This window comes from Petromyzon marinus, chromosome 3 (genome assembly GCF_048934315.1).
Source record: "Petromyzon marinus isolate PM22_M1 ecotype Great Lakes invasive population chromosome 3, UKy_Petmar_22M1.pri1.0, whole genome shotgun sequence".
In the NCBI taxonomy this organism is placed as follows: Eukaryota; Metazoa; Chordata; class Hyperoartia; order Petromyzontiformes; family Petromyzontidae; genus Petromyzon; species Petromyzon marinus.
The window spans coordinates 21,117,386-21,137,952 of NC_133669.1; the positions used below are offsets into that span (position 1 = coordinate 21,117,386).

The 20,567-nt window shown below is 44.3% G+C and overlaps 2 protein-coding genes across 9 annotated transcripts; one reads left to right on the top strand and one right to left on the bottom strand.

Annotated features, from left to right (window-relative positions):
* Positions 1-2,842: 2,842 nt before the first annotated feature.
* Positions 2,843-7,139, bottom strand: RPS9 (ribosomal protein S9). 2 transcript variants are annotated; one of them, XM_032978909.2, is made up of 5 exons: positions 7,058-7,139; positions 5,892-6,001; positions 5,277-5,399; positions 4,414-4,600; positions 2,843-3,137 (listed from the first exon to the last, which is right to left on the bottom strand). In XM_032978909.2, the coding sequence occupies exons 2-5, from the start codon at positions 5,986-5,988 to the stop codon at positions 2,960-2,962; spliced, it is 585 nt and encodes a 194-aa protein (XP_032834800.1). In that variant the 5' UTR covers positions 5,989-6,001; positions 7,058-7,139; the 3' UTR covers positions 2,843-2,959. The 2 variants fall into 2 exon arrangements, with proteins under 2 accessions (XP_032834800.1, XP_032834807.1); XM_032978916.2 differs by lacking the exon at positions 7,058-7,139 and adding an exon at positions 6,988-7,047.
* Positions 7,140-7,395: 256 nt separating this feature from the next.
* On the top strand, positions 7,396-20,249 carry METTL22 (methyltransferase 22, Kin17 lysine). Of its 7 annotated transcripts, none has more exons than XM_032978853.2 (13): positions 7,396-7,492; positions 8,727-8,821; positions 9,887-9,942; positions 11,548-11,697; positions 11,947-12,312; positions 12,696-12,736; positions 13,044-13,188; positions 13,972-14,043; positions 15,129-15,194; positions 15,740-15,820; positions 16,555-16,657; positions 17,977-18,145; positions 19,526-20,249. In XM_032978853.2, exons 2-13 carry the CDS (start codon positions 8,805-8,807, stop codon positions 19,574-19,576), a joined length of 1,317 nt encoding a protein of 438 aa, XP_032834744.2. In that variant the 5' UTR covers positions 7,396-7,492; positions 8,727-8,804; the 3' UTR covers positions 19,577-20,249. The 7 variants fall into 7 exon arrangements, with proteins under 7 accessions (XP_032834744.2, XP_032834781.2, XP_032834787.2 ...); XM_032978890.2 differs by having other exon boundaries at positions 9,890-9,942; XM_032978896.2 differs by having other exon boundaries at positions 7,447-7,528; positions 9,890-9,942.
* Positions 20,250-20,567: the final 318 nt, after the last annotated feature.

Consider the following 20,567-nt stretch of genomic DNA (forward strand, 5'->3'; position numbering starts at 1 on the left):
GGAGGGAGCTAAAGGTTCGTGTGGCCAAACGTCAGCCTCGAAACCTTAATGACTTGGAGAAGATCTGCAAAGAGGAGTGGGACAAAATCCCTCCTGAGATGTGTGCAAACCTGTTGGCCAACTACAAGAAACGTCTGACCTCTGTGATTGCCAACAAGGGTTTTGCCACCAAGTACTAAGTTATGTTTTGCAGAGGGGTCAAATACTTATTTCCCTCATTAAAATGCAAATCAATTTATAACATTTTTGACATGCGTTTTTCTGGATTTTTTTTGTTGTTATTCTGTCTCTCACTGTTCAAATAAACCTACCATTAAAATTATAGACTGATAATTTCTTTGTCAGTGGGCAAACGTACAAAATCATCAGGGGATCAAATACTTGTTTCTCTCACTGTAGCAGGGGTCACCAAAAGGATTTCCAAAATCTTAAACAAACTCAAGATCCAAGTTCGGTTCAATACAGTACAGAAAATCCGTGATTTGATCCCATCGGTGAAGGATGCGATTCCCGACATGCAGTGTTCTGGTGTCTATAAACTGAGTTGTGTCTGCGGCAGCAGTTATATTGGTGAAACGAAGCGACGTGTCTCAGACCGGGTTCGCGAACACAAAGCGGATTTAAAACACGGCAGAACCAACTCCTCGGCGGTGGCGGATCATTGTTTCAATGCTGTGGGCACACATGACATTGGTTTCTCCGAGACCAAGGTGCTCTGCAAACCCTCGGGTCACCATTAGAGATTTGTTCATGATGCCATCCAGATATACAAACACAGACAAAACTTCAATCGAGAAGATGGATTCAGATTGAGCAATCATTGGAAGGATGTGATAAATCGCGTCAAGTTTTAACTATTATTTTCACTCGCCCACCTGGTTGTCGTCGTCCGATGACATGTACGACAAGTCCATTTACTTGCTAATTTCTCTAGCCCCACCCGTTCCTGCACACCACAAATCCTTCCCTCCTCTCCACTGTGAACTCCGACAGCCAAACTCCCCCCCCCCCACCTCCCGTACCTATATAAAGCCACAACAGATCTTTTTTTCTCACCTGAAGACGGACGGTTGTGTTGCGACCGAAACGTCGGGTTTTCTTTTTTAAATTATTTTTTCTATCTACGTGACTTAACCGAAAGAACCAGAGAGAGTAAGCATATTCATACTAAACTAATTACAAATTGGGCGTATATATGTCCATAAATGTGGAGCTTGGCCAGGTGGTGGTCGCAGCACATGCACATCTGTGAAATTCCCTCCGTCCTTCGGCGTTGAGGTTATCATCTCTGGACTTGCTAGGGTTTGGCAGTACAGCAAGTGGATGAATTGCCATCTATATTCCATCTGTGCGGGGATTTAATTCCCCCCCCCGGCACTAGTTTTCTTCCCACACGTCTAAACACTCAGGGAGTTGAACAAAAATCCCAATAAAGGCAATTGTTGGCACTGCTTTTGTGCGTTGTATTTTTTTCTTACCCCTGGACTAAAACTGCCAGTAGACATGGGTGATACTTTTTTATATAAAATATTTTTTGTTATTCCACATCCTCCCTCACATCAAACATTGTAACATCCTGATGTTCTGGACGATATTACCATGGATATCAACGTTTCAAGCACACCGGACTCATGAGAGCAGTCGGGGGGGGATGACACTTTTGATGTCCATAACAGTAAATTATTAATTTACAGCACCGTCAATGCACTGCTGGATCAAGGCCACCCCACAGTCGGTCCCCGGGGTTGTTTACCATACGTTGCCGTGCTGGTAACTGTAGGTTGGGGAAAAGTGGGGGCCCAGGTATGACTCACCACTTACGTGAGCCACAGTCGGGAATCGAATATCAGGTCGCTGCGTTCACAACAAAACCATGCTAACCACATTGTCACCACTCCTTTACTTGACCAGGTGATTTCCTGTTGAGGTTGTTGGAGACGGGGAAACCAACTATTCTTCCCCAATTGTGGCTTAATAACCCTGGAATATTTCAGTTTCAATTTATTTGGTATAGTCCTGAGAGCCATTCGGCTATTGAATCGGGTGCAACCGCAACAAAAAACATCTTAAACTGACTGTGGTGGCAAGGCAAGGATTGGGGTCAAAGAGTAGAGCCCTGGACCTGCCCTTGTATATACTTGCATGATCAGTACTGGAGAAACAAACGGCAGGGCAGTGTTGCCCACCGCACTCGCTGATGAGAATGTATCCACATTAGGTGTCAAGTATATATCGCTCAAGGACCATCAACTGCTGTATAAAGCCCTTCCCCACTTCATTGCCATCTCTAATGGCAATCTCACTCTTTCCTTTTGGGTGTTCTCCTTTAATTGCCACTTAAGTACCAGTCTGGTCCATACATGTGAGCAGCCATCATCTCACAACTGTTAAGTTTATAATCGTTCAGTTCTGCAATCCCTACATTAAGTGACATTGGTTAACGGGTTTTTGGTAAACGTTTCACCTCCCATAGGACCCTCATGGTTTTCACGGTATGCATGCCGTTATGCACCGTAGTGCCAATTTCGGCCAATCAGAGCGCTCGTAAATGGGCTGAACATGCCTCAGCTAATCAGCGATGCCCAATTGAGGGTTCAGACCTCGACTGGCTGTTTTACATATTCTGTTTTGGCAGTGGAACAGCTCTCTTGCAGACTCGTATAATTCCTATATACGAGTTATTTCAGTTAACAGTAATTTTCAATGGATTAAAACCCTTAATCGAGGGACTACTATACACTTTTCAGTTTTTCCACATCGTCTGTTTCTGATAAACGTCATTGCTTGGTAGGAATGGACATTTCACACTGTCAAGTCAAACAAGCACAAAGGAACGCGAGCGTGTAATTTGACAGTTTATTGTCGAAGATTTCACGAGACAACAGGCTGACCCCACCCCATCCCCTGATCAGTGCATGCCACACCGCCAATAGAGAAGTGGCAGGTGGTACCATCTCTTTTAATCCTCCTCCTCCTCATCCGCGCCACCAGAGCCACCCTGGCCCTTCTTCATGTTCTTTCTCTTGACGCGGCCAGGACGGCCGCCACCGTACGGCGAGCGCAGGGAGAAGTCGATGTGCTTCTGCGAGTCCAGGCGCACCATGTACGACGGGATGTTCACAACCTGCTTGCGCACACTGTGGTGGTGGGTGGGGCACGGTCAACGGCACAGACAACATGGGGTGAGAAATGCCGGTTGCTGTGTAACACCGAAAATTCAAGTGACAGTCGTGCGACAAATAATTAGGGGGTGGGGGGGGGGCAATGTCGCTTCGTTGAGGATTGCTGCTGGGGTAGAAAGGTTAGAAAGGTAAAAAGGGATTTTTATTTTTACCCAACATGTTTTAGGCAAATAGCCACAAGTCTAAGCTGCCCAATAGGTGGTGGTAAAACAAAGCAGGTTGCAGACCTAATTTTTTTTTTATCTTTTCACTTAATATTCTGGCAGTCAGGGCTTTGGAACAATGAGTCTGAATGGTCATCTATACTGGATGACTCTGACCAAAGACATTTTAATAATACAATTCCTGGACTGACTGTTCAGGGCGAGTTGCATAAACACCTTAAAGTCATGTTTTCTGTTGCTTTACTTTAAATAACAAACTGAAGGGTTTTGCACAACAGGCAAAATGTTTACAGTGGCTTGTGACGATAACTTAATAAGGACTCTTTGGTTCTATTGGGTAAAGTCATGTAGGTGAAAATAAATTTATAAAAAATAATCTATTTTCACCTACGTGACTTTACCCAATAGAACCAAAGAGTATGGATCCTAGCAGTCACGAAAGCTTTAAATCTAGAACTTAATAATGAGTTGCTTGGCCAATATAGATCAATACTGTTTAACACTTAGGCTTTCGCGACCAATATAATCCAGAGGTTTTTGGGTAAAAAGAACGTGACAACCCTTACTAGTTGGCTGTGTCGGATGGTGGCGGGTTTTAATGACACATATTTACACGCTCTAACCCAAAAACCTCTAATATGAATATTTAAATACTTAAACTCAGCCCAAAATTAAGGAGCTTTCACATCAGAAATGCAGCCAGACTGTCTCGGGCTGATCGCCAAGGAGTTTTAATCTTGGTAAGTGAATGACATTAAAATGTCCAGTCAAGTCAATCAATACAGTATGCCAATTTAGTGATGCCACTCATTTTAAATCGTCAATGACAAATAATAAAAATTGCACCTTGAGACAAACATCTACACAAGCTAATTGGCGCTGGGGTGCATTTTTCTTTGAGCGTGCATTATCAGATTTGGTAACAAATACTCACTCCGCGGCGGTGTCATTGCCCTGCCTCCTTGTCAAAGCGGGCCACGAGGCTTCGCGAAAAACGCGCAAGGTATACGACATGCGTCGAATTGACCTTGCCGAACTCGTCAGTCACAGGTGGGCCGTCCCCTCACCGGATGTGGCGCTGGCGAATGAGCACGCGGGCATGGTGGATCGACTTGGCCAGGCCCAGCTTGAACACCTGCGTCTGCAGCCGACGCTCGAGGAAGTCCTCGATCTTCAGGCCGAGCACGTAATCGAGCTTCATCTTGGACTCGTCCAGCACTCCGATGCGCACGAGGCGACGCAGCAGGGCGTTACCTGTGATTGGCACGGGTGCAACACAAGGTGGAATTATATTGAGCCTAAATGCAGCCGTATCTCAAAGATTCTGTACACAAAGGGTATGTAGAAATAATATTACGTAAGGGCAGACCACACACATTAGGATCAACATTTGGCAAGACAGCAGTCCAGAACGTTTAAAAGCTCTGAATGCACCACCAATAAGCGGGTGTCTCACGTGAATGGTGGGTGATGTGCATATCCGTTAGTGACCCTGTCAGATGGGGAAATCCTACACTTCTATGGCAGGGATCAGTGTCTCCATAGAACACCTATTGCTCAGCACTCGTAACTAACCAAAATATGCAACCATGAGTCCAAGAGACCCAGAATGGTGTGTCTTTGGATCAGAATAGATCAGAGCACTATAAAATGACTTTAGGACTGCTTACTAGGATTAAACTCTGCTCAAGGGAAATGGGGGTGACTTAAGTTGCTCCCATACCACTGCATCTGATGTAAGCAACTTCACCACAAATGGTGTTTCGAACGATAACCAAAGTTGTCAAAATACCATTTGTTAAGTCCTCGCCAATCAAACATTCCACATCCAAATCTTTATTGAAACGGGGGGGGGGGGGTAGCTGGAACTTTTGAGGAACCCCCAGTGTAGAGGGGGACGTCGTTTTAGGGTCCACGGGGAGGGGCTCACCCTCGAACAGGCGCCTCGGGTCCTTCTCGTCGAGCGTGAGCAGATCGCGGGCGGCCTTGCGGATCTTGGCCAGGGTGAACTTGACACGCCACACCTCGCGCTTGTTCCTCAGCCCATACTCGCCTGTGCACACACGTAGGCAATGCAATAAGAGGATTAAAGCGCCTCTTAAGTCTATTACCCACAACCCATCATGCCCAGTCTTAACAGAATTAAAGCTCAGCAGCGCTGAGCCTGGAGATAGTGCTTGGATCAGTGAGCACCTCGCACAAACACGTTTATCGCCGACCATCGTGTAGAAGTATGCTGTCGTAATTTGCCGACCCGCCCATACTGGACATCTGTGAAAAAGAGCTTCTTAGCTCATCGGATTCCACCAGTCTAAATAAAGACTACGATGGTCAAATTAAGCCCACAAAGCCCTAATCCAGCAGTGGATGAACAAAACCGCTGTACATCGACTAAAAGGCATGTTTCTTCTGAACATTTTGCACTAACGCGGGTTCATACGAATCGCGAGACACTGGGAGTTGAGGCGAAGAAACGTGAGAAAGTGTGCAAGAGATAATAAGACGATGCTCGCCAGGTATCACGGCGGCCTTGCCGCTTGCTTACCGATGAGCTTAAGCTCCTGGTCCAAGCGAGACTTCTCGAATGGACGGCGAGGAGTGACGTAGGTCTTACTGCACACCCACGACTTGGCCACCGGCATTGTGGCTCAAGTTCTGGAAAAGAACGAAACAGCACGTCGCTTAAGTTGTAAGATACGTAAACATGCATGTGCAGGATTGTATATGCACTCCAGCGCCCTGGAACGTTGACACATACGCAAAACGAAAGCGACCGGAAAAACATTAACCCATGCCGTTTTAAAAATACATTATTAAAGCATTACTGCCGTGAAATTGACGGCCCCGGGATTACACAGTTGAGATTCGTTCAAGTTACGTTACAGTTGTGGCGTTTAGTGGTGCCACCGTTCACTAGGGGTTAGCATCGGTACCGCTGCACGGTAAGGAATCCCCATAAACACATGGCTTCACAAACAGCAACCACCGTGAGAACATGCGGGCGGTCTTAATGCATCGACTGCAGCCGCGTCGAATGATTTCACAACGCCGAGACAAAAACTGCAGCTCGTGATAGAGAACTGTATTAAGTGCCAGTCGAATCAGTTATTCTCCTATAAGAATGTAAATGCGACTATAATCAAGTCACGAAGTAAACGTGGAAGGGCCTTGAGAATATTGTAATAACGCGTCCCCCCCCCCCCCCCCCCCAATAAAGTTTTCTTAAACCGTCTACTCATCCCTTAATTCAGCTCCGGAGCATCTCGATATGTAATGGCTACACAATTACTGTTGATATCACTCTCGGCTCAACGCTCTGCGATTCACAAAAACCCTTGCAGCGGCATACATAACTTGCCAGTTCCATCCCGCGTTTAAATTACAATTTATATCGCCCGACAACATAACTTCGTAACAACAATAGTTATTTTAGCCCTTTGATAACGAATTAAAAGAACATTCACACAATCTCGCAACTCGCAAGCCACGTGTCCCGCGCAAGGCCTTAAAGCCTTAGGCCTACCCGCCTCTACACTCTCAAATAGGCGAACGCAACAAACCCCCTAAAACCAAAACACTCTGGCGGCTCTCTTATTCGGCCGGCAACTTTTGCTTTTACACTAACAAGCGTTCGAACGTGCATTTTGTTTAAAAATTGCGATTATCACGAGCCTCCACCGCGAGCCGCAAAAAAGCCGCCTGCAGCCTCACCGAGACACCCGGAGAGAAAGGAGTCACTTCCGGCGACGCACCGATTATATCGCTCCGCCACCGCGCGCACGCCCCCCCCCACCACTCCAAAGGGACGAGACCGCATCACCGCCTCGTCTAACGTAGCCATGAGCAAAGGGATTGCGTGGGGGGAGGGGGGTGGGTGCGGAATCGTCTGCGTCCGCAGCCAAGAAATAATCCGATACAACATTCGCACTTGCGCTTATTCGTTATTAGACGTATCGTTCTCAAATGGGGAGGAAAAAAATGTGATACTTAATTGACTCATTTTTCTATGTGCACATAACGGTGTTTGAGATTGTTCTTGAAGTGGTTATTGTCGAGAGGGTGCTGGGGGGGGAGGAGCTTATCTTGATTCCGTTCCGGTTGAAAGGTCACGGGGGAGGAGTCGGCGAGTACAGTGCGGTGCACGCTGTAAGTCTGGCTGCGGCGCGCGTGCGTCCGTGAGTCGTAAGAGCGTTGATTTCATAGTCTGTCAACCCACACGTGTTTAACCACGTATTCTTGTTCAGGGGAACCTCTATTATGGATGATGTTGGTCGCGAAAGCCTACGTGTTTAATGTGTACAGGGGAATTTAGTTTTGAGGTCAGTACGGCGTACAGTCGTTTCAATACGGGCACACACAAATGTGCCTTGTGTGTTTCTCCCTTGCTATGGGACTTTGTAGGATGAACGTTGAGATTTATAAGGGGCACACTGGGTGACCAATAATGTCTGAATTGGTCTGTGATAAGGTAGGGCACTGCGCAGGGGTTGACAGGTTTGCGAATTTTTTTTTTGCCAGGAAGGAGAAACACTGCGATCGTGAAAACTTTTGAAAGTGTCACACGTCCGCTTATTTAGACTTCTGGTGAGGGTTATTGTGACGAGAGGACGGGCAACACCACCCCCGCAACCCTGCAACTTCGGGTTTCGTATCTTACAGCACTGATTCAATCAACCCCCGAGCATGGCCCTGTGGAAACAAATTACTTGACTCGTTTAGCTTACATTTAGCCGTGCACTTTGCCAAGCGTGGCGTGGAGGTAGCACCGCCGTGCATAACAGGCGTCACAGGCTACGAGGTGGTGACCAGTGCAAGATCCATAGCTGTGCTGTTACTGTACTGTACCTCCATGCTCCCGCGTCTATGCGCCCTTCTTTCGTATCGCACACCTGTCAACCCGCACGGTTTTTACCCCCGTATTCTGGTGCAGGGAATTTTAGAGTTTTCAGGTCCATACGGCGTACAGCCGTTTCAATACGGACAACAACACAATGTTTGTCTATTTGTGTTTCTTGCGATGGGGACTTCGTAGGCAGGCACTGATGAGGGGTTGACAGGTTTGTCGTATGGCCGATGTAAATGCAGAGCAACGACTACACGCTCACATTCAGGTGGTCAAGCCAGATACCCGGTTCACAAGTAGTGGTATCTCCGTGTTTGTGGTTTGTTGTCCCCACACCCCCCCCCACTCCCGCATCTCCGATTAGCGCAGTTGTTCACGTAGGGTGCGAAAGAAGTTCAACACGCAGTACGTTTATTTTTAAGCACCGTGGATTATACCAACGCAGAGCATCTGCTGCGTTCCTGTGAACGTTGCATGCTTCGTGGATTTGCTGGCTTCTGGCTGGTGCAGCCGAGTGCCGTGTCGCATTTTGCACAGGGGGATGAGTGAGGAATCCCGGTGGCATGGATGGCGTCGTGAAGCAGCGGTGAAGCACGGTGCTTGAGGACTGAACACATGAACGCACCTCGTGGGTCAGTGACCACTTGCAACCTCCACCGCCGCTAGTTTCATCTCACTGCCAGCGCTCGTTAAACGAGCGGTGGTTGGCGCGCTGTCCCGTGAACCCAACTGGACGGAGTTAGATTCCTGCTGACGATAACAGTGGCCAGGGATATCTGAAACCAGTCGCTTTCGTGGTGCAGAACGAAACGAGTCTTGAATCGAACGGGGAGCACAATTTGTCTTCTTGAACTACTTCTGGGTGAATTGTTACAATACTTTTTTTTGTACTTAATTTAAAGTGTCACTTCATCATTAGACCTCCTTTGCCAGTACCAAAATGTAATAATAGGGGTTTTTCCCCTTTTTTTGGCAACAAAACTGAAACCTTTCTTATAAGGATTCATGTCTGCATTAACCACAATACCTGCAGTCAAAATGCAAACAAAAACCATACTATGATAATATATGCATTGTCCTTGAAACTGATTGGTCCACACCAAGGGACGGCTTTCTTTTGAGCCTCGACCCAATTGGTGCTCGACCTTTTGGCGTCATCTGTTCGAGCACCAATTGGGTCGAGGCTCAAAAGAAAGCCGTCCCTTGGTGTGGACCAATCAGTTTCAAGGACAATGCATATATTATCATAGTATGTTTTTTGTTTGCATTTTGACTGCAGGTATTGTGGTTAATGCAGACATGAATCCTCGTAAAAAGGTTTCAGTTTTGTTGCCAGAAAAGAGGGGAAAAACCCTATTATTATATTAAAGTGTCACTCTTAAAGCCAGGACATTGTTGCTGAGAGTATTTTTTCATGACAATAAGATAGATGGGCTGATCTCTCATCGGCAATTAATTTCGTTTAATATATACTACTTCAAGTGAGCAATATAATGTTGTGTGGAAGTAGCCAGCAAAACAGTAATAAAATATTGACAATCATAAGTCAAGGAAATCTCAGATGTCTAGATTACACAACACCTCTAAGGGATGTTTAAGCATGGCGTGCGATGTTTGCACATATTAACTGCTCGTGTGATGGCAATGCTGCGCGTTTGTGAAACGTTTTCCCCTTCTACTTTATGATGTTATTACAGCAGAGCCTTGAATTTGGAGAAACTTAACAACGATGAAGAAGTTTCACAATCCAAGGGTAATCGCCTACTTTAAACAAAACCCAAGAAATGTTCTTCATTTCTTTTACTCTCTTGGCTTTTTCTTTTCAAATTTGCAACTTACTTTTCCTTCCCCCACGAACATCCGTAGCTCTCTCCATTGTGACTCCACTAGGCTGCTCTTCTGCTCATTTTTTTCAATGTTCTTTGGTTTCATAAATGTGATTCTGATGTTACTCTGTCACCATATCTTGCCCTGTGCCATGCATTTGCCTTTTTTAATTTGAAGTTCTTTGTATCAATGTATCCTGGCTACAGCCACATCACACAGAGGTTCAGCAACCCACATTTGTCGAATGTCCCTTTGTCCCACTTCCCCTGATTCCTCGATGCATATACTAACAACCTTACATATCTGAAGAAAAAGCTTTAGCAAATGCAATGAAAAATATACTTAAACAAAATGAGAGTAATCGATGATGTGTTGGCAATAAACTTTAGTCACTTTTACCAAGTTTTAATCACCTGAGCAATATTAAATCATTGCAGAAGTTGCACACCTTGACAAAGCTGCTCAAACACTTTGCTTTGGTGATTTGCTGCACTGTTGGTGATTGAGACATTTCGCCAAAAATCAGTCAAAATGCTGCATTCGCAGATACATTCATCAGATCCTATTGTGATATACCACAGGCAATTATAGCCTTGAAGCGTCCGTCACCTCTAGCCGATCTCTCTACATTACTGAACCCACAAACATCTATTGAGCTTAAATTGGCTTGAAAAGTATGGGTCACCTTCAAATGCCAGTACTGTAGGTGTTTGGTTCGTTTGTGGAATTCTGCTCCCCTGTGGTCAACAATTGACACATTGCAAAACATGACGGCAGGGGGCGCTGTAACTTTTTGAATGACCGTCTCCATACACTGCGGACTACATTTTAATTTTACCATTTCTATTACAACGTGACTGACCACTCTTTCCATCGGTCCGTTAATTTTATTTGCTAAAGCTGCCGTACCTTTCCAGAATGTACAGCTCTTTTGTCAATCCACTGTTGGATGAGGCCCCACCCCCTTCACCATACCTGTGCAGGTCGTGGGAGATTATTTTGCCAACTACACCACGCTGGTCAGTGCGGGTTGGTAAATGTGGGGAGCATAGATCTGGCAATGTAGTACAGTACAATCATGTATTTCGCTGAATTGCCCTCCTTTGTGCACCACATTTCTTTAGAACTGCTTTTTGTGTTTAGTTGTCCTTACCCGCAGTTCCGATTATCACAGTTGACTACGTACGGTGTGAAAGAAGTTCAACATGCATACACCCAGCTCTGCATCTTACAGCACTTTTTTATACTAGCTGGCCTCCAATCCGAGCACAATCCAGACTCAAACCTGCTTAATCTCCTAAATCTGAGGAGATCAAGCACATTCCATGTGAATTGACCACAAACTATACCCCTTCATCATTACAAATGTACAGATGTACATAGCAAAAACGTTGGAGTTTTTTTTTTAACATTAGAATAGAATGCTTGTAAAACACATTGTAAATGTTTATTCCAAGCATCAGCGTGCGAGTGTGAGTGACCTCGGCGCTTGTGTCTGTGGTGCCCCTAACTCGGCCCCTGTCCCTGTCAGATGAGGACGCCTCGCAAGCTTCGACTGACTCCGCCGCCACCACCATGGACACTATCGTCTTCCGCAGTGATCTGGTTCTCTCAGACATCCACGTGCTCATGCCCAGCAGTAGGCGACTCATGGTGCGGCTGAACGCCGTCGGACAGCCTGGTCAGTGTGGCAGCAGTGGCGGTGGTGGTTGTGATGGTGGCGTTGGGATTTTGAGGTGGTGGAGGAGGAGGCTATGGTATGTGTGTTGCTGTTAGTGTCGCACACAGCATCGTACAACTTGTGTGACAGAGTACCGATCCAGTAATATTTAATCGTCGCTCCTTCCCGTATTTCGAAATGAAATGTTGGGAGTATTCACTCATATCGTGCGCGTTCGCGTATTCACACATTGAATAATTCACTTGGCAGTTTACGTGTCCAAGTACAAGATTCTGTGGGGCACTGCCCATGAAGATGGCTGCTTCCCACCACCGACATCAAGCATCTGCTCGGACGACAGCGCTACCATTCCCTCCCAAGCGTGTGAAGAGTGGCGAAGCGAGACGCCCAGTGGTGCCAGCGACGCCAGTGGCCTGCTGGACGAGGACGGAGACCTCCTGGTTGCCCGGAAGCCCCGTGACTCAGCCAGTGTTGTTGGCGAAAGGGCTGGCCGTGCCAATGATCGGCCGCTGAGTCACCCTGTGCTGTTGAGCCAGGCGGAACGCTGGACAGACGAGGAGGCGGATGAGGAGGATGATGAGGAGGGGCAGACTGCCAGTGATACACTGCGAATAGGTATGGTCCCAAAGATCGTTAGACGTCAAGACTATAGTGTTACCGTTATTGGCAGCATCCTTAGCTTAATATAAAATTTGAGAATCACCCATGCCTGAGATGTATTATACTCCATCACAACTGATTGTGAATGATACAATAATAGACAAGGGCATTCTTCCCCATACGAAAATTAAATGAAAATATATCTTCCAAGAATTTGGGACCAATTTTTATAATGTCTCCTTAAATCCTGCTCGAAAACATTGGTTCATAAGGCCCATTGAGTTATACATGGTGAACCAGACCCTCGGATGTTTATTGTTTTATTTAGCATGGCTCAGTTAAAGTACACTATAATCACTGTTTCATTGCTCTTGATATGTTTTCATTCTGCTACACAGAACACACGATGGGAACATGTCTGGATGATGTTGGAAAGCAGGTACATACTTCTCACGAAAATTCTCCTACGAACTTTGTCTGCGGCATTGATAGTGTATCCTCCCCTATTTTTAGCTGCGGGGACATAAATGCCACATTGTGTCTCAAATTAATTTATCAAGGTAACTTTGTCTTCAACGGTAAACACAAAGACACGATGACAAAGAGGGGAACAACGGTGATTCCTCCATTCTGAGTAAATATTCAGATTTCTGACTAAGATTCTGACTTAGACAATAATGTGCGAGTCACCCTTGTTCCCCCCCACCTCCTGTCCCCTCACCACCTGCCCGGCCTTTGCCCTGCAGGTATGGCGCGGCGCCTTCCTGCTCGGCGATTACCTCCTCCAGCACCGGCGTGAGTTCTGCGGGGTCACGGCACTCGAGTTGGGCGCAGGCACCGGCGCCACCAGCATTGTGGCCGCCACATTCGCCCGCACCGTCTACTGCACAGGTCCAAGTTTCCATGCCGCACCGCACTGCACCGCCACGCTGGGACTCGCGTGGCCTCTGACCGTCCATAAGATGACGGATCGTCCAGGGGAGTGCTGGTGGCCATGATGAATGAACCACGGTTATTGGTCGTTTAAAGGTGCACTGATACACACGTGCGAGAATCTGTTCCTTCCAAATGACCTGCGCACGTAATGCTATTGTCATATTAAGGGTGATCGGATTTAGAAATCTGCACGAACAAAACGGAGAAAATTACAAAAAATACAAATGAGTTGTAACGTGGCTGACAACTACTGTCTTGTGATTTGTGTTTAGAGAGTCTGCATGTGTTCCATATGGCCCATATACACACTGTGGTCGATGATGTGGTGCCTGCATAATGTAGTACAGCAAGTAGGTTTATATTAGTTTATCTTCGTAAAATTAATTCAGAGTGTTTACATTTGTGTGTGTATATATATGAGTGGATTTTCACTCGGCACATTAAATATACTCAGCAGGGAACTGGCCAAATAACCCAATGTATGCCTCCTAAAAAGTATCTTGAAATCTCTGTAAAACTTTCCTGGATAAAGATTTTCAATTTTGCTGTATATATATAAAATGCAATATAAAATGTAAATTACAATTGTGCATGAGCACATTCGCCCCAACATCAGCGTTTATATTTAACTAACTATAATTGTGTGCATATGTGCAGCACACCTATACACTTTCTTGCCAAATGTGCCTGTCAATCTCTGAGTGCATACGTTTACAATCAATCTCCGTGTTCATCTAGATGTTGGTGATGATCTTTTGGACAATTGCCAACGGAATGTCAATGCAAACAAGCATTTGTACATGCGCCCTGGTAAGCACATTCAATGTGTGTGTGTGTATGTACGTATGGGGAGTGGTAGTGTAGCAGTTAGTGCACTGTGCTACGAACTTGGCTACCCGAATTCGAATCCTGCTCACGGCCACCACCACCAGTGAGGATTATCTGAACCGGTACTGGGCCTTCCCTAGGTCAACTCAGCCTCAAATGCGTTTCTGGTGCGGTGTGTAAACATCGCCACTCGGGAGACAAAGGTGGCCGGGCATGGTGCTGGCCACCCACCCCCTTGTGTACCGTGCTGGCCTTCATAAGTGCTCTCTAACAGCACCTGCCCTAAAACTATGAAGGCTATACAGGGAATCTTTGTGTTTGCACACATATATACACGCGTGTTTACATGTGTATATATATACACACACAAAGTATATATATACACACACACACCTAGTTTAACATGTAGTCTTTCGCGACCAATATTATCCGTAGGTTTTTTTGGGTGAGATCACGTAAATATAAATGTGTCGTTAAAACCGCCACCACCCGACTACCTGTTAAGTGTTTATATATACAGATAGTCCCCGAGTTACGATGGTCCGACTTACGATATTTCGATCTTACGATGGCGATGGCAATACGACAAAATTGTATGTATGATACGTAGTATTAGCGATTTCATTTTAGGGTTACCACGATATGATACGTTCAATGCATGTAAAACGTTTTTATAGCAGATAGGATTGTTTCCTGAAAAAAACTTTCTATTAAAGTGCAGTTCATATAGGTAGGTTAAGAATTTACCTTGTTTTTTTTACTTAAAATTTTACTGTGCAATACAGTATTGTAATTAATAAATACATGCAGTACATAGTTTATACAGTACGGTACTGTAAATTGCTCTGTTTTGCTAAATTATCACCATTTAAGACTCCTGGGTAGGCTAGGCCATCTTCGACTTACGATATTTTTGACTTACGATGGGGTCGTCGTAATGCATCTCCATCGTAAGTAGAGGACTACCTGTACACCTAACCTGGCACATTTATTATGCGGCATTTGGAGCTTTGTTTTGTTTGTGTCTGTCTGTGTGTTTGTGTGTTCATCCTTATTTAAAATCATAGATGGAGAGGAGGGAGGAGAGGTGAAAGTTAGGACATTGGATTGGCTCAAAAATGACTTTTGTACAGGTAAGTGAAGTTTCATATATATGTAATTATTTAAACAGCCTTTTAAAAATAGTCCGTTGTCAATTGAAAAAAAATGTATTTCCCTTGCAAAGGCATAATAAGGCAATTCAGTAATGGCACATGCAGATTTGTAGACACTTCATCAGTTTATCACCGCACTCAAACAAGAGCTGGCCTGTGCTGTCTGTTGGTCGTCTGGATCCATAATTGGCATTTACACATTTCTATGGTGAAGGCAGTTCTCGATCGGACTACAACCGTTGTCGAGCTTCCAAAACGAAGTGCTTTAACCTCACCAGATCATGTTCATTTAATCAACCTTGGATGAATTGTGATGGCGATAAAGATGATGAAGCTGATTCGACTCTTGCTGGGATTTGAACTTGGGTTTGGAGCCCTTCTACTCCACCAACTAATATACATCCAGACATTGAAAAAACATTACAACCCAAAATATCAAAAGATAAGATTTTGAGAATTCTCAACGTGGCTTGTCTGAAGCGCCATGTACATCTGAAGCTCTGCGTACATCTGTCATCTTGCAGACTCTGAGTGCCGCTTTTCCTGGACAGAGGAAGAGGTGGCACATCTGCACGACAACGCCACCGTGCTTCTCGCGGCCGACGGTAAATACATTTTTATGAAATACATTTTTATCATCGGCCACTTTGTAGAATCAAAGTCACGGTGATTACAACGCAGGCACATTAGGGGAGCCGCAGTTCTATTAAAAATACCTCGGCATTGCGTTCATCACTTGCATCTTATTTAGCCAAGCAAGTCAAAAGTCAGAAATCTTCCTGTTCAAACGAGTGTCAGGGAGTTATCATTCACTGGTGGTCCTTGAACTAGTGGTGGAAACTCCACATTATTGTGGTGGAGGATGGTTTATCCATTGTTTTCCTTCTACAAATTGGCGGTCATTTTATTGACCCTGAAGGAATGATGAACCGATTGGATCCACAAATAGGATATAAACTCGCCATCTTCCAATGGAGAGTGGAGCACTTTGACCGTAATGCCACCTCCAAGCAGTGGTCTTCCAAGTTCCGCCGCGCATGTGGAATGTCTTCCCTCAAGCTTCCACGGGCACGCATTACCGCAGGCATCTTCGGGAGATGGTGCGATCTTCAGGAGATGAAGCAATGCCCGTAGCAGTGCGCGATGAAAGCTTGAGAGAAGAAATGCTTAACACGCGGTCTAACCTGGAAGACCACACTTGGATTGCAAGTGGCTGTGAAAACTACGTACCATAATGCCACTTCCTCAGACATGTTATATCAGGATATTTGTACAAATACACTGTACAGTATATGTATTTTAATCTGTTGATTAATCGCATGTTTGTGCCTGTGTGTAGTTTGCTATGACGATGAGCTCACTGATGGGCTGTTTAGAACTGTCTTCCGCATCATGAACAACCTTCGCAGCACCAGCTCCCTCTACATCGCCATAGAGAAACGGTAATGACATAATCTTACCATTTTTGATTGTTCTCCCACCCAGCAGAAGCTATGTTACAATTTTGTTGAGGTTACACTGTGGGCAGTGCAGCAAAACAAATCCATTGTTGTACTGTACTGCTATTCTACCTGCCTTCAAGTACTATACTAAAATATTATTTTCAGCATAAATTGTCAACCAGAAGTATCATTATTTTGTTTTACATCTTTCACATTATAGTTGAAAATGTGTAAACTACTTCCGTTGGAATGAAACATATAATCGTCGTCAATAACACTGCCTTATACACGAAAATATATAACATAAATATACAGCGCTTTGTCAGTCAATCCACTGCTGGATGAAGGCATCCCCACGATGTATCAGTTATGGTTGTTGTTTAACCGTACTTCACTTTGCTGGTCAGTGTGGGTTGGTGAAGGAGAGGGTGTCCAGGACTGGTTCAGATATCAATCGCTACTGCTATTAGCCTTGGCCAAGAATCGAACTCAGGTTGCTGGGTTAATAGCACAGTGCACTATCAACTGAGCCACTGCACCACCCCCAAATAAAATAGATAGTATCGTAAAATATATCACAGCCTTCTTTGGTTCTTTCGGTAAAGTCACATAGAATGAGAATAAAATAATAAATTGATAAAATAAAATAACACAATAATATGCTCACGACGTTTCGGCCACAACACAAGCGGCCTTCATCAGGTGAAGGGACGAGACTGTCTGGAGGACAGCGCTGGAGTGACTTTACCGAAAGAACCAAAGAAGATGAATCCTTGCAGTCAGGAAAGCTTTAAATCGAAATATCACAGCCTGCTATATTTATGATCTGCTATAAAGCAGCGTTAATGATAATGGTCGTGTGGTGTTTTCAGTCGATGCTTGTACTTGACTGCAAAAAGAGTTCTTAAAGTTATATTGGAATTATCAAGTAAGAGGCAACTGTTAATATGTATGTATCTTGAAATTATGTTGCACCATACGTAGCCAACCGTGATAATCGGAGGTGCGGGGGAAGGACAACAAACTAAACACAAAAAGCAGTTCTTAAGAAATTAGTTTTTAATCTAGATTTAAAAGTACATAGCTCCAGTGGCTTCCAAATACTGGAAGGAAGAGCATTCCAGACGGCCACAGCGCACGATGCGGTGACTGTCTTTGTCTGCTGTTTAACCAAATGCCGCTGCTGCGAAGATGATTAAGAGTTTGCGTGATGGCTTATGCTCCTTGTTATCGCACTCCAAATGACAAACACGTGGACACTAAAGTAATGGGAGTTTTATTGTGTACCTGACGTCAAGAATCGTTTTCGTGCCACACAGCTACAATTTCACATTGCGTGCGCTGGCTGTGACCTGCGACGCGTACGACCACTTCCGCACGTGCCTCGCCGGGCTGGCCGGCATGGAGGGCGAGCGCAGGGTGTTCACCGTGCAGTCGGTGTCTACGGACTTCGCGCAGTCCATCCTGTACGACCGCGTGGAGCAGCTGGTGAGGGCGCGTCCCTTGGCAATACATACACCAAGGAGGGCGTGGCTTCTCCATGTGCCCGCAATGGCACAAGGCATAAGCGTACTAAGGAGAAGCTGAGGTACTCATGTAGTCCAAGGGGCGCTGGATATGTGAAGAAAATATGGGTGCATCAAATATCAACTAAAATTAAAATATATTCTTAGCTCTTGATTTAAAGCTTTCGTGACTGCAGTAATTCATATTCTTAGCTCTTTCGGTAAAGCCACGTTGAAGGGAAACAATAAAATAATAAAATATGTGACTTTACCGAAAGAGCTAAGAATATGAATTACTGCAGCCACGAAAGCTTTCAATCAAAATGTTAAATTAAAAAACTCAGAAAAAACTAATTTACATCAACATCCAATGAATCTCTCTCTTGTCTACATCTCTTTTGTCTCATCTAACTGCAATTTTTTCCAACAATTATCTTATCTCACTACAGCCACTGTATATCAGTTCCACATTCGGCAACCTCAGTAAACATTTCTAAATTATGCTAAGACATCTGGTATCAATTTGAAGGGTGATTATCTGTAATCCTATAATACATGTCCTCTTTACGGAATAAATATCTTTGTCACGCATGAAACCGAATGCACCATCACCATGTCATTGCAGATGGAAAAGTTTGAGTACGTCTGTCACCGCGGTATACTATGATAATTTCTCCCTTATTAAGATAGGTGGAAAAGAATTCCTATCTGAATCCCATTCCTAATTGTTTGGTACACCTAAATTCAAGTGAAAAGCCATTTCTTGATTCCATTATTGATTGTCCGTATCTTTTAAATTGTCTGAAATGTATGGCCAACATTTTGGAATTGCCCAGCGTTTTGTTTCCGTCCATTATGAATGCAGAGATTCATGGAAGCCACGTTGGCAGATGGTGTGTTGTTGGTAATCGTTTGCTGCAAGGTCTACCTGGTCAAATGGAACTAAAAATAACACAACTTTTTCGGATGCTTTTGTGTTTATAGTTATGCGTATAATTTCATTAAACTCTTAAAATGTAAATAAACATTAAAAAATCAGTCACTTTCACACAACTTATGAGTTATCCAAACAATCCCAAAGCAGGACATGAGTCTCAGTGATGCTTTCCTGAATAATTAAAGTTATCTTTAAAATTTACTGCTTTCATTATTTTTATTTTGTTAATTAGGACATGTGCTTTGTTTTAACAAACATTTTCCTACCTATAATTCCCACATGCCCCAAGCCTCCTACATTTTTGCTAGCTTAGGTCTTACCATGCACACATATTGTCTCAATGGGCCCTCACCCGTCTTTAATGGAGGTAACTCTATCCATCCTATCGAACACCAGTAATGCAATATCTTTGTGCTGTTTCTACAGGAGCTTTGGAAGGTCACAGCCACTGATCTTGCCCAGTCTTCTCAGCACTGATGGGCGGAGAGCAGAATTCGTCTTCGAAAATGCCTCTCGCCTTACGTGCATGTGTACACATCCGGAAGACTGAAAGCCTTGTGTTGTGATAACATCTGATTTTACTCGAAGTTAACAAACACAGGCATCTACAGACGCTCAACATAGACAGGGATGTGAGGAATAAACATACATCCAAAAATTAAGAGCGGGTCAAATCTAAGTCCAGTATATACTGGAAATGTGAAACTTCTATCACGAGCTCAGGCCTGCCAAAGGAGATTGGCACTACCCACAGCTGATTTGAGTATGGGAACACATTGACTTCTTTCTAGAAAGATACATGTCTTCAGCCTATGTGGACGTTAACCTTTGGATTTATTTTATTCGTTTTGCTGTGATTTTAGGAAGTAAAGAAATGGGGGAAAACTGGATCATTAATAATGTTGACAATGTGTGGTGTGTCTAAGCAATTAGCATTTAAACTTTTAAATGTTTTATTTTGGAAGCATGAATATTTTAGGTTTTTGTTTTTGGAATCTTCCAGTTGAGTGTTTGCATCTTTTTTTTTAATCATATCATGGAGGATTTATGCACGACTGTATATACCTATCCTACGCTTCAACGTGGCCGACAAGTTCTGTACAATGAAAAGCATTTATGCAAGACATTGTTATAAATATTAAAAGATCAATTGTCTGATTGAGTGATATCTTAACACGACATTGTTCATGATCACAAAAAATGGGAAATGAAACGGTACTTCTGTAAACAAAAAATGTATACTCACGAATTATCTCACAATATCATTCATGTATATTGAATCGTGAAAGCTGTGATTTTGCAATAATACAGATTAATGGCTCTTCGTAATGCCTAACATTTGTTTAGAGTTTGTTTAACATTTACTATCATCTCCTAACGTGTGAGAGTGCGTTGTTCGGGGCCCACGGCTAACAGCGCTCAACACTGACGTTAGCCGTGAGTGCGTTGATTGGGGCCCACGGCTAAC

Bases quoted from the DNA above. Each gene is read 5' to 3' on its own strand.
- RPS9 (XM_032978909.2), bottom strand. From the start codon at position 5,988: ATGCCGGTGGCCAAGTCGTGGGTGTGCAGTAAGACCTACGTCACTCCT. The intron at 4,601-5,276 runs GTGAGCCCCTCC...TGCCAATCACAG, and splicing joins CCCGAGGCGCCTGTTCGAGG to GTAACGCCCTGCTGCGTCGC. The intron at 3,138-4,413 runs GTGAGGGGACGG...CCACCACCACAG, and splicing joins ATTCGCCAGCGCCACATCCG to TGTGCGCAAGCAGGTTGTGA.
- METTL22 (XM_032978853.2), top strand. The intron at 14,044-15,128 runs GTAAGCACATTC...TTAAAATCATAG, and splicing joins GCATTTGTACATGCGCCCTG to ATGGAGAGGAGGGAGGAGAG. The intron at 16,658-17,976 runs GTAATGACATAA...CGTGCCACACAG, and splicing joins TACATCGCCATAGAGAAACG to CTACAATTTCACATTGCGTG.